General features: G+C 34.8%; 1 protein-coding gene across 1 annotated transcript; it reads left to right on the top strand.

Annotated features, from left to right (window-relative positions):
* Positions 1–4,128: 4,128 nt before the first annotated feature.
* LOC149546563 (putative disease resistance protein RGA3) lies at positions 4,129–6,762 on the top strand. The gene has a single exon (XM_089794620.1). The coding sequence runs from the start codon at positions 4,129–4,131 to the stop codon at positions 6,760–6,762; it is 2,634 nt and encodes an 877-aa protein (XP_089650746.1).
* The last annotated feature ends 7,122 nt before the right edge of the window (positions 6,763–13,884 follow it).

Here is a 13,884-nt window from a genome sequence, read left to right as displayed (position 1 = left end):
ATTCACAAATTTGTGGTTTCATAATGCTGGAGAAGGTGGTAAAATCGATGTCATAATAGTAATGTTTCCCAGTCGGTATTAACTGCAAAGGACTGAAGTGGTCCAGGGTGTTGAAGATTGCTGAATCAATGAAATGAAATGAAAGGCTGTGGAGGTTGCTGACATTTTTGTTTTCTTAAGAGTTTAAAGGTCCCAAACAAAAAAAACAACGGCTAAATGGTTGAAAAAAACGGAAAGCAATGTCTATGTTTCATGTCATCCATACATCCCCTACCCGTGCAGCCTTGGACGGACTCCCAGTGCTGTCAGTACCTTCTGCAAAATACAGCTACCCTACCGTCTAATACTGGAGAAACAAAAGCAGATAAAATATAGAATATGATTTCAACTAAGTATTTAATATTAAAGTTAAATTTCTTTCGTTGAGTTGAGTTGATATAATTTAAAACATGTGTTAATAATAAAATAAAAGTATTTATATATTTAAATTTAGAAATAGAAATTATTATGTATTTTTTAATAATGTTATGTATATGTTAAAAAATAAAATAATATTTTATACATTTTAAATAAAACAAAATATTTATTAAATGAAAATTTAAAATTAATGTTTTATATATATATATATATATATATATATATATATATATATATATATATGGGTGAATTCAATATTAACTATTATAAAAAATCTAGTAATAAATAGACTAAATAAAAATTTAAAATGTATTTCTAAGCTATGTCGGAGGATTTTAGAAATTTTCACTAGAAAATTGTATGTTCTTGTCCATAATTTTTTTCGACAACAAAAAATAAAAACCTATAATTTTGGTATATATACATATATGCATACACACACATATATATACATATATATGTATATATGTGTGTGTGTGTGTGTGTACATATATATGTATATATATGTGTCTATATATATATATATATATATATATATATATATATATATATATATATATATATATATATATATATATATATATATATATATATATATATATATATATATATATATATATATATACATACATACATACATAAATGTATATTTTACTTTCCTTATTTTCATGGTTATTTCTTATTGCTGCAACATTCTAATTTTTGAGAAGGGATATTGTTTTTCAATCTACAATTTTTTTGTGTTTTCCTACTCTCCAAGTGTTTTGAATTTTAGAGATGGGCCAAATCTCAAGGATTTGCCTGATCTGCAACTTGTTTTGACCTCGTTTGGGAGTTTCTAGGGTGCATTAGATCTTGAGTGTCCTTCTGTTGGGGACCCTATGGAGTCTATTGTGCTTCTCAAGGTTGGCCAAGAGAAAGTTGTGAGCCCTATAGTGACTCAAGGTTGGAAGGACGTAGTCCAAGGAGAGAAGATGACTCATGTCCACCTTGAAGTCCCCAAGGTGATTAGTGGAGATGAGGGGTTAGAAATTATTATTCTGGATAGCTTGGTTGACAATGTGTCTGTCAACCTAAAATTGTGCCTGCTTGGCAGGTTTGTGGCCTTCCACCCATCGATTGAGTTAGTTAGGAAGTGGGTAAGTCAAAAGTGTAAGGTGAAAGGGTGTGTGGTTGTTTCAACAATGTCAGGGGGCTCTTCTACTTCAAATTTACGATAGGTTGTGGTTTTTGTTGGGTCTTGGTTCCATGGCAAGCATAGTTTGATGATGGCAAAATGGCACCTTGCTTTGGACTAGACAAAGGAATTGAATAGGTTGGCTCCTATCTAGGTCAGACTCCCAGGTCTCCCTCTAGAGTTTTGGGATGAAAGGGTCCTTAAGTTGATAGGGAACTCCTTTGGACACTTTGTGGTGGCATACATGGTTACCCTTCAAAAATCTAGACTAGTTTTTGCAAGGTTTAGTGTGAATGTAATGATTGGTGTTGCGCTACCTGAGTCCATTGTGTTGAGCTCTAAATGGGGGAAGAAGGTACGACCCATTGTCTATGAGAATGCAAGCCTTTTCTGCCACAATTGTTCAATGTTTGGACACTTGTTTGTTAAATGTAAAAAGAATAACATGCCTTCTAGGAAGGAAGATGAGAAAGTGAGGGAAAAGGAAACAAAGAAAGTATCGAAGGAAAATGAAGAGGTATAGATAGGAGGAATGTTGATGAACATAGTAACATCTCAGGAGGGGCTTAAGGAGGTGGTTGTGGTGCCCTTTGACAAGGAAAATATTAGAGTGATAGAAGTAGTTGAGGTCTCTGAGAAGATTCTAGAGCCAAGTGGGTCTTCAACAATGGTGAAGAAAGGTGAGATGGTTGATATTGATGGCATAGATTCTTTCCCCTTTCTGCAAGGTATTGAGAATCTTCTTAAAACCCCCATGAGAAACATGGTGATTGAGGAGGTGTGTGGAGGGTTGGAGGATAAATATAAAGAGATTATAAAAGATAAGGGGAAGTAATTGGAAGTGAAAGAGGTGGCCCAAGTGCTTAGATGGAGTGAAGATGTTCCCCCAAGTACCAAGCTGATAGATAAACCCATTACCTCTGCTTCCCTGCTTGGGAAAGAGGAGGGGAAATGGAAAACTCAGAGAAGGTAGACCAGAGTTTTAAAGAAACTTGAAGGGGGAAAGGAGTTGAAGTTAGATGTGGGGAAATCAGGGAAATAGAATAGACGAATGAAACAGATGGCAAGGGAGGTGGCTAGTGGCAGGCAACCTATCCTAGAGGCTATGACCAAGGGTAAAATATAATTATTCTATCTTGAATTATGAGGGGGTTCAATAGCCCTCAGAAGCAGTTTTCACTTAAGCATCAACTCTCTAATACAAGGATTGATATCCTTCTGATTCAAGAAGTTAAAATGATCATGGCTAACCTAGAAAGTATTGCGAATTATATTTGGCTAAGGGCCAATTTTTGCTATAGTGAAGTAGAGGGAGTGTCAGGAGGCGTGGCGACCTTTTGGAACCCTAGTGTTGGTAAAGGGAATTTCATACATTATTCTAAAAATTACCTTATTACAGAATATAGGAAATATGACAAGACTTGGAATGTCCTTAATGTGTATGCCCCAAAATCAAGGCAAGAAGAGGTCAGCTCTAGGAGGAATTATCCAATTTCCTGTCCCATTCCAGGAACACTTTTTGCATGGGTGATTTTAATTCCTCGATGTATCTCTCTGAGATCTAAATAATTAACACCAAAAGTAAACATTTTTAATTCCACAAAGTAAAATGGGGAATGAAGAAAAATTAATAAGATTTTCAAAAAAATAATATGATTTAGTTTTGAATTATGTAGAGAAGTTAAATTAATGTTCAAATAATTAAGTCTATTCTTGTGTAGTGCGTAATACGTTTTATTTTAGAAATAAAATCAATGTTTTTGTTGCTATGCAATGTGGATAAAAGAATGTATAAATTAGTAATACTTGTAAAATCTTAGTTAAACCAATATTCATATTTTATAAAATATTTTAAATTTCATATCTATGTTTAAATTTTCAATTTTTTTAAGTTTTAATTTTTAATTTTATTTTTTTCATTTTTAATGAGTGTTTAGTAGCCTCCTAGTTAATATTTTAGCCAAATAAGATAGCTCTTAATTATTCTCATTCATTTATAAATATAAGAAATGAACATGTCTACTATACAAAATATTAATTATATAATATGATTTAAAATTAGTTAATTTTGATTCGTAGATAATAGAAATTTTAATCTATAGATTAGTACTATGACTACAACAAGTACTAAAAAGGACCTATAATAGTTGTAGTCATTCTGAAATAGAACATTGAGATTGACATTTTCAATTATCTGTTTAACGTTTATATCATTGAGTATAGTTTTCCAAAGATATACGCCATGAGATGAAGTACTTTTGTGTTCTTGTGCAAGTTTCAAGGTCATTCTCACATGAGACGTTCAGATCTGATGTTCAAGTCTTTGACTATTCGTTCAATTACATTTTAACTATAGAGCAGTACATTTTGCTCATTAAGATTCAGTGCTATTCTCCCATAAAACATCCAGATCTAATGCTTCTGTTGTTTTAAAGCGTCGTTAAGCAACTTCGATCTGTTGTTATTGGGCAAGTATACAAGCTTGTAAGGTCTTCTCGCTCCAGTTTCATGGTAGTAATACCAACATATCAATAATGGAGCTTGCAATTGCAGAAGTCGTTGTTGCAAAACTTTCCGCGCTGATGGTGGAGAAAACATCCCAAAAAATAGCGCTAGTTCGCAATTTCACTGGGGACTTGAAATGGTTGAAGCAGCTCACAAGTATACATGATTTTCTAGCAACAACGAATTCGCAGCCTGTTGAACACGAGTTGGTGAAAACGTGGCTGCATCGTGTTTGGGAAGTTGCCTGGGACGCAGAAGATATTGTGGAACAGTACGCTCTTCACACTAGCAACAATGTAACTCAGTCTTGTGTTTGTGACTTTCTTTTCCGCTATAAAATGGCAAAAAGAATTCAAGAAGTGAAAAAGCGCATAAAATCCATCACAGAAGATGGAGAGCAGCTGAAGCGTCTCTGTGATATAGCGCGCTCTCTCTCCAAACATCAGTCAAGCAGTGGAGCGAGAAAGGAAAATTGTCTCCTCCTCGGGGACTCAGAGCCTGTTGGGATTGAGAGCAAGGTTGGTGAGCTCATTAAAGTGATTGAATCAAGTGATGTTTCTGTCGTTGTGGTGGTCGGGATAGCCGGAGTAGGAAAGACTTTTCTTCTCAAAAACGTCCATAATAAGATCAAAGAAAGGATCGAAGAAAGATATGATTATTCAATCTGGCTTTCCATATCACAGTCGTATTCTGTTGAAAACTTAGGGCGTGATTTAATGTCACAAATTAAGGGTGATACGAACAATGTAAGTGAAGGGACTGTGGCGGAGCAGATTCATGACGCTTTACAGGGAAAGAAGTCCTTTGTCGTGTTGGATGACGTGTGGTGGAGAGCCGGGGAGGAAAACATCATCGAAAGCCTTGGTCTTCCAATTGGCCCTAATAGCCATTGTAAAGTTGTGGTTACAACAAGAGATTGGAGGGTTTGTGAAAAGGATGCTGTAGCTTATAACATGAAGCCTTTATCAGAGGAAGATAGTTGGCGGCTGTTCTGCGATCACGCCTTTGGAGTTAATCGGCTCCCAGCAGCTGGTCTGGAGGGAATAGCTCGTGAAGTTGAAAAGAAATGCAGGAGGTTACCATTGGCTCTCAAGATTGTAGGAGCTTCTCTCTCCGGTTGCACGGTGAAAAGACTGTGGAAATCCAAATTGTATCAGCTGAGGGGTGGTTCAGCTAAGAAGATTCTCAATTCGATCTACGATTCCTTGCCTCCATCTTTAAAGGTCTGTTTTTCTTATCTGTCTTTCTTTCCCGAGGACGAGAGAATAAATGCAGAATATCTCATAAATCTGTGGATTGCTGAAGGATTCATACCCCAAGAGGAAGATCAATGGGATACAGCTTGGGGTTATTTATATCAATTGGCTGATCTATGCTTGCTTGAAGTAGAGGAGGATGAGTTTCTAGACAAACATTGCAAGATCCATGACTTGCTGCACGATTTGGCAATTGATATATCTAGAGAACACCAAAGTAAGTTTTCTGTTGATGATCAGGACTTCAGATCCGCGAAAAGAATTTTACTGCCCAAGAAAGAGATTGAGAATATGCCAAGTGTGCAAAGCCGGGCTTCTTATCCCAAATCTTTGCGGACTCTGTCATTGTATCAAAATCCCATGGAGCAAATTGAGGAAAAATTCGTCAGCCACGTGAGATTATTAAGGGTTCTCGACTTGAGTACAACTGGTATCTCCACATTGCCCACCTGTGTTGGAAAGCTAAAACTCCTCAAGCTTTTCAACTTATCTCGCACAAAAATTAAGGAGCTACCAGAATGTGTGGGAAGTCTTAAGTCTCTTCTTTTTCTGGACGTGTCTCACTGCAAGCAGCTACAGAAACTTCCTAAGTGGGTGAACAAACTCAAATGCCTCCAGCATCTCAACATACAAGGTTGCACAGAGCTGCCAAGTCATATGCCGAGAGAAATATCAGAGCTGGTGGCTTTGCGGGTGCTGAGATCGTGGTACCTGAGGCTCCCTATTGAAGAGGATGAATTCCTAAAGCTGGAGGATATTGCCAAGTTAACCTGTCTTCAAGAGGTAAGCTTACAAGTTCAGGATGAAATGCAGTTGACAAGTTTCCGAGATTGGCCACCCAAGATGCGCCATCTGTCTATTAAAGGTACTTCACCTGCTGTATCGTATCAGCTGCCGAATCTCTCGGCCGACATGCCCGATCTGCAAACACTTAAACTGATGTATTTTGCTTTCCCGGATTGGGTGTGCAATCTAACCGATCTGGTGGAACTCTCCTTGGAACACTGTGATTGTGAATCCTATCCAGAATTACAAGTATTACCTAACTTGAAAAAATTGCTACTAGATGGTAATGAAAGCTGTATAAAATTACCAGAAGCGTTCGGAAAGCAGTCTGGATTTCCAAAGCTACGCTTTTTGCGTATCCTGAGATTCTCTGTGTTGGAGGAGCTGCCGGATTTTGAGGATGGAGCGATGGCCGCGCTCGAGGATTTCTACATAGCATCTTGTCCGCTAGTGAAGAAAGTTCCCGAGGGATTAATGTTGTTGAGGAAACTAAGGAAGTTCCGCTACACTGGGGATAAAAACAATGGTTTGAACAAAGGCCCAGATTTCTGGAATAACATCAGAGCTAGTATCAATGATCAAAGGGGCTCTCATGTGGAAATCGGTGTAACTATTATGTAGGATCAACATCCGAGGGAGGATCAGAGAATGATAAATTCAGAGATAAAGTGGGTAAGACCACCAAGTTGGGCGCATCATTAGCTGTAAAAGCGCATGCAGACCACGTAAGATAGTCTTCAGCGGATAATTTATTTACATATTTTATGGCTAATGATTTTCTGTCAGTACAAACTTAATGTTTATAGTACTTTATGAATCATTTAATCATTATGATTAGGAGTGTAATTTTTTTCCACTAGTTTGTGAGGCAGGATATCGTTTCTGTCTCTGAAATATTGAACTTGCATAAAAATATTTGTCTGGAATTATGTAAACTCCTATTTTCTAGCTTGATATTAGAAGATGTTTATATAATTATTAATTTTCCATTAACTTAAAGCTGTTGGTTTTAGCTTTTCTATTTTCAAATACAATTAATTTATTAAATATTAGGTTTTAAATATAATCAATTAAAAAAAAATTGTAATCAATTAAATTTGATTTATTGACTTGTGTGAGTCAACCAATACAGTATTGTAATGTTGAAGGTTGTAAAATACAAAAATAATAATAACCTATATGCTGATATTTGCATGGATGAATTTGTTTGTAATTTTATTAACAGATTAACTTTTTCCCTCTTTTTTTGCACAGATCAAAATGTTGTATGTCGTACATACCAATCTTATGGACAATTTACTAACATTTATATTAGGTTGTGCTTTTCTCCATTTTGGGCATGTTAGAACTTTTTAGTGGCGCGCTTCTCTGTTTTTGATGTGGAAGGTAAGTTTAGAACTCTGTTCATGATACAGTTGAAAGTTTATTATTATTTTATGTAATTGTTTTTTCTAATATAGTTTAAACATTTTTATTTAATTTTCAATTATATGGTTTTCCTTTTTCGAGAAGGGAACATAGTTGATATGGAGTACAATTTCTTTCTAACCAGTAAAATGGTAAAAATACAGTCGATCATTTTGCTTTTCGAATTTGTTTCTGTTAGTGATTATTTGGTTGTCAGTTCTTTCAATCAAGCTAAATTTTAAACTGACTGGGTAATAGGGTATTTGTTCTTTGGATTGGTTTAGGTTAAAAAAATTAATTAGGTGTCTATTCTTTCGTTTGTGTCAGTACAAAACTATAATGCACGAAGATTGGTTTTATCGCTTTCATTATAAAACATTGATTGCTAATTTTATTGGTTTCATTATAAAACATTGATTGCTAATTTTATTGGTTTCAATGTAAAACATAAATAGTCGCCTAGTGGATTGATTGGTTTTAGATTATCAAACTTGTGTCATTTGGTTTTTTCTAAGATGGCATAGGGTTTTTTCTAAGACAACATAAAGTTCAATTAGGTGCAAACGAACAAAGGGCTAATTTGGAATTTAATTTTACATTGCTGCTACCTTCGCTACTGATCTGTCTTCAAACTAATTTAACCAAAATTCAGTAGTTTCTGGTGAGTATAATTAATTGAATGATATTTGTAAGATGAAGTTTAATGATCTATTGTAGGAATGGAGAATTAGGGCTAATGGTAATTGCTGGCTCGGGTTTTGTTAGCTTTCTCTATGTGTTAAACGTTAAAACAAGTTGCAATCTGAGCTGATGGCATTGATGGTCGGCTATGTCTTAGAGCTTCTTAATATACTTAAAAGCTTTGAAATTTATGTCTTGTGATATTGCTATTAGGATTTAACTTTGTGATATTAATATCAAAATTAAACAATATATTTTTTTAGTAAAATTCAAAGATTCATAGTTCATAAATAATGATTCACACCAATCCATCTTTCATGAAAATAAATATCTCCTACTTATTAAATGATATCTTATTTATAATATCAAAATTAAACAATATTTTTTTTAGTCAAATTCAAAGATTCATATTTCATAAATAATGATTCACACCAATCCATCTTTCATGAAAATAAATATCTCCTACTTATTAAATTATACCTTATTTATTTCACTATTTTTTTTCCTAATAAACCTAATATAGATAAACTAAGAATACATCTCAAAATCTTTAATCTCTAAGATGAAGTACGTCTACTCTTTAATGTGTGCAATACCCTGCTATGTGAACTGTTTTTTCTATTAGTTCAAGTGGCACATACTCAAAATCCTAGAATTTCTAGGCTGAGACATGATTTTATGTTTTTATTTTATTTTTCCTTATGCATGTTTCCTAGGAAATATCCTTTGTATTGGAAATGAAGAGACTCTTATTAGCACTTTAAACTTAGTCCTCTCAAAATCATTTAGGTTGTAACTACTACTGGCCCATCAAAGCATAACCTAATATTGGAATTCATAGATTGGATCTAATTGTTTGAAGCTTCCATAAAGTAAATATTAATTTTTAGATGCTTCCTATGGCTGTAAGTAGCTCCCCAAATTAAATCTTATCCTTTCCAGTTCCAAGTGGTTATTTTTTAAGCTACATTTTCTTAGGCACCATTTGGTTACGAGAATACCGGGCGCGAAATAGGGTTTTCAGCGCCAAAACCAGGTTATGGAAGAAAACGATGGCGTTTGGTTCATCAAACGCATAACCCGGTTTTGGGTTCCGTCTGCCAATTTCGCTCAAAAATTGGAAGAAATTTCTTCCAAGAAATAGGTGGAAGTTGAAATGAAAACTAGGTTTTGGGTTTTTATGAATGCATTTGAATAAATCGCTGGGTCCACCGAATCCGCCTTAGGTTTTTGGAAGAACAAATTGGGTTTTTTGGAAGATGATGGTTGTATTGTTTTCATGCTCTATTGTGCAAAGGTGAGGGTTTCTGGTTTGCTTTGTTTGTTGGGCTTGTGGGTTTTTTGTGGCCGTGGTTTGCAAGGGTTTCTGGTTTGCTGCCGTTTGCTAGGTTTGTGGGTTTTCTGTGGCCGTGGTTTCCTATGGCCATGGCATTTTCTACGATTTCTCTTCTCCACTTTGAACAGCAGAAGCGATAAATGGTTCTCTTCTCACACCCACCTTTGCATACTAGATTTTTTTAAGGTTTTTTGGTTCATTCAAATGTAACTGTGTGTTGTAGGTGTGCTTAGAAAACTAGTTAAAATATATGCTTAGGAATGAGTCCCAGTATGTTTAACTCTGATTACTTGTATATATCATAGTTAAAGTTTTAATTTTTTGTACTCAGCAATGAAATTTACAAGTATATCAATAGCTTTTATCTATACATAGCTGAGCTATACATAGTTTATCATGGTTCTATTTCTATCTACTATCTACCTAGCAATTTAGTCAATATATGTGGTAATTGTTTGTTTCAAATCTGTTTTTAAAATAGTCAATATGTGCTCACGAATAAATTGGAGTATAATGCTGTGAGAGATCAATACTAGTGAAATGAAAAATTAAACTTTGTAACAGTTTCTAGCTATTTGTTTTAAATATGTTTAGCAAAATAGTCAATATGTGCTCACTAATAAATTCTACTATAGTGCTATGAGAGATCAATACTAGTGAAATGAACAACCAAACTTTGTAACAATTTCTTGAGAGTAATGAGTTCTAGTATGTTGTTGTGAGAGATGAATGAAATACCATTAAATAGAGCCAAGTCATAAACTTGTGCTCACTAATAAATTCTAGTATAGTGCTGTGAGAGATCAATACCAGCGAAATGAATAACTAAACTTTCTAACTATTTCTTGCCAGTAATGAGTTCTAGTATACTGCCGTGAGAGATGAATGCAATACCATTAAATAGAGTCAAGTCATAAACTATGTATGGATCAACTATGTATAGATCAATGGCAATCATGGCTTTTATCTATACATAATCAATATGTGCAAAATATGTGCTTAATAATGAATTCCAGTGTGTGCTCATGTGATTACCTGTATATATCATAGTGCCAATCAAACAAAACATGGCAATCGTGGCTTTTATCTATACATAGTTGACCTATACGTAATTTATCATGGTTCAAATCTATTTAGCAAAACAGTCCAATATATGTTGTAATAGTTTGTTTAGAATCTGTTTGACAAAATAGTCAATATATGCTCACTAATGACTTTCAGTATAGTGTTGTGAGAGATCAATACCAGTGAAATGATCAACTAAACTTTGTGACAGTTTCTTGCCAGTAATGAGTTCTAATATACTGCTGTGAGAGATGAATGCAATACCATTAAATAGAGCCAAATCATAAACTATGTATGGATCAACTATGTATAGATCAATGGAAATCATGGCTTTTATATATACATAATCAATATGTGCTCAATATGTGCTCAATAATGAATTTCAGTATGTGATCATGTGATTACCTATATATATTATAATGCCAATCATAATAGCAAAACATGGCAATCATTCTTTTATCTATACACAGTTGACCTATACATAGTTTATCATGGTTCAAATCTGTTTAGCAAAATAGTCCAATGAGTTCCAGTATAGTGATGTGAGAGATCAATGCAATACCATTAATCAAAGTGAATCATGCCAATGAAATGAACAACTAAACTATGGATATATCAAGTATGTATTGATCCATGCAAAATCATTCAACATACTTATGAGGTCATAAACTATGTATAGATAAAAGCCATGATTTCAAACTATGTATAGATCAATGTAGAAAGAAACTCTATTCCCATTGCCAACAATGCTACTTTTCATCTTCTAAAAGATGAGCCTCAGTTTCAGCGGACCCGATGATTTATTAAAACACATTCATAAAAGCCCAAATTTAGGTTATAGTTTGTACATGTGTATGTGTACATACATACATGTGTCTGTACATTTATACATGTGTGTACATGCATACATACATGTGTGTGTACGTACGTACACACATACATACATGTGTGTGTATTTATGTACACACATACATACATGTGTGTGTCTACGTACATACATGCATACATGTGTGTGTGTACGTACATACATGCATACATACATACATACATTCATGTGTGTGTATGTACATACACACATACATACATGTGTGTGTACGTACGTACATGCATACATACATGTATGTGTGTGTGTACGTACATACATGCATACATGTGTGTGTGTGTGTGTGTGCGTACATGCATACATACATGTGTGTGCACATACATATATACATACATGTGTGTATACATATAGAAAAATGGAATCAATATTATGCTTTCATTGGTATAGATAGATTACATGGAGTATAATGACACATTGTAATTTGTTCTTTATGAGCTTATGATCCTCGGTAGTTGGTACTCCTTGCTGTATTTGAATAAATAATTGACTTCTTAATGCAATGAGGCTACCAAATAATCATGTTGTATCTCGATAGGTGATAGTTGATATCTCATAACTGATAGTGTTTAAATTTTCCACCTTTCAGGTCATTGATGGATCCTATGGAGAGTATAGAGGTCCAAGGAAGCAAAGTTAGGAAGACCACATACACCCGCATTCTCACAATTCTTTTTTCTTTTGTTGGCATAGCCAAAGTACTAGTAGCTTGAGAAGGCAGTCAAATGGGTAAACAAATAAGAAAAGGCAATTCCTTTTGTAGAGACATTATTCATTCGAATGAGGTGGATTGTCATGATCAGATTCAGATGAGTAGGGCAGCCTTCTTTTCTCTAGCTCGTATTCTGAGGCTGAAAGGAAGCTTGAGAGATACGATCCACTTGAAGTTAGAGGAACAACTAGTGATGTTCCTCCACACCCTTGGGCACAATCTAAGGAACCGCAAGATTGCCCATAACTTTGGGCACTCAGGAGAGATAGTCAGTCGGTACTTCCACAAGGTTTTGATGGCTGTCTTAGCCCTTCACAAAGATTACTTCATACCACCTAGTCCAGGCACTCCTCCTGAAATTAGTGGGAAGGATCGTTTTGAACCATTCTTCAAGGTAAATCACACATTGTTACAAGTTTATTGTCTATAATATTGTCCTTATCTTATTATTACTTGAGCATACATTTGATCAGTGTATCATATCCCATAGGATTGCATTGGAGCCATCGACAGAACCCATATTCCAGTGCGAGTTGATGTCGACATATAGGGTAAACATCGTGATAGAAAAGGGAACCTATCGCAAAATGTTATGGGTGTTTGCTCCTTTGATTGTAAGTTTCAGTATTGCCTTGCTGGTTGGGAAGGCTCTGCTGCTGATAGTCATGTTCTAGCCTCAGCTCTATTCAGATCAAATCCACATGTAGTTCCCCCTGGTAAGCCAAATCACATTTTAATATACTCAAGGTTATGCTAAATGGTTCAAGTATTGACAATATACTTTCTTTATATAGGAAAATATTATCTCGTGGATGCTGGATATCCAAATGCACCTAGATTTCTCGCTCCTTATCAGTGTACACACTACCACTTGTAAGAGTGGTCAAGATAAAATCCAATAAACTCTGCACATGAGTTGTTCAACCATCGACACTCCTCTCTTAGAAATGCAGTAGAACGTACATTTGGTATTCTAAAGCAGCATTTTCCGATCTTAAGACATGCAATGTCTTATGATATCATGACACAATCCTATATTGTTTTAGCATGTTGCATACTTCATAATTTCATTATGATAGAGGATGGCCTTCCATCGGAAGAAGCTATTGAAGAGGAAGATGATCGTGATGGGATAGAGGTGCCAGTGCTTGAGGCTTATGGGTTGTCTTAGGAGGATAGAAATGAGTGGGCCCAATTTCGAGAAGATATAGAAAATAGGATGTGGGAAGATTATAGATCTCGAGAATAAATGATTTATTAGAAGGCAATGTGCTTTATATGATTAAATTGATGTATGCATATACAATGATGGTGTGTGATTTCGTTATTCTGATATCAATCTTTGCTACATTCTAATTAAATTAAAATAACATTAACTTTCAATTTCACACCTACATTATGTACAAAAATTGTTGATCATATCTGCAATACACAATTCAACTTGAAATATAGATTACATTGTTTTAAATGCAAGAAAGCACAATTATTATACATCTTTGCATTGAGAAAGTACAATAACATGCTTCATAATGGGGCTCATGACTATTTACTTGCCATTGATATCACCATTTTGTCTTACTGGTAGTTTTTTTGATGTTGATGTGTTATCATCAATTATTGCTTAAAATGTGTATCATCTTCAGTTAAATGCTTTCAAGTTTA

This window comes from Cupressus sempervirens, chromosome 7, assembly GCF_028749045.1.
Source record: "Cupressus sempervirens isolate cs-2001-9-10 chromosome 7, ASM2874904v1, whole genome shotgun sequence".
NCBI classification, from domain to species: Eukaryota; Viridiplantae; Streptophyta; class Pinopsida; order Cupressales; family Cupressaceae; genus Cupressus; species Cupressus sempervirens.
Note: the sequence above shows the minus strand (reverse complement) of the source record. Positions and strands in the feature narration are given on the sequence as shown.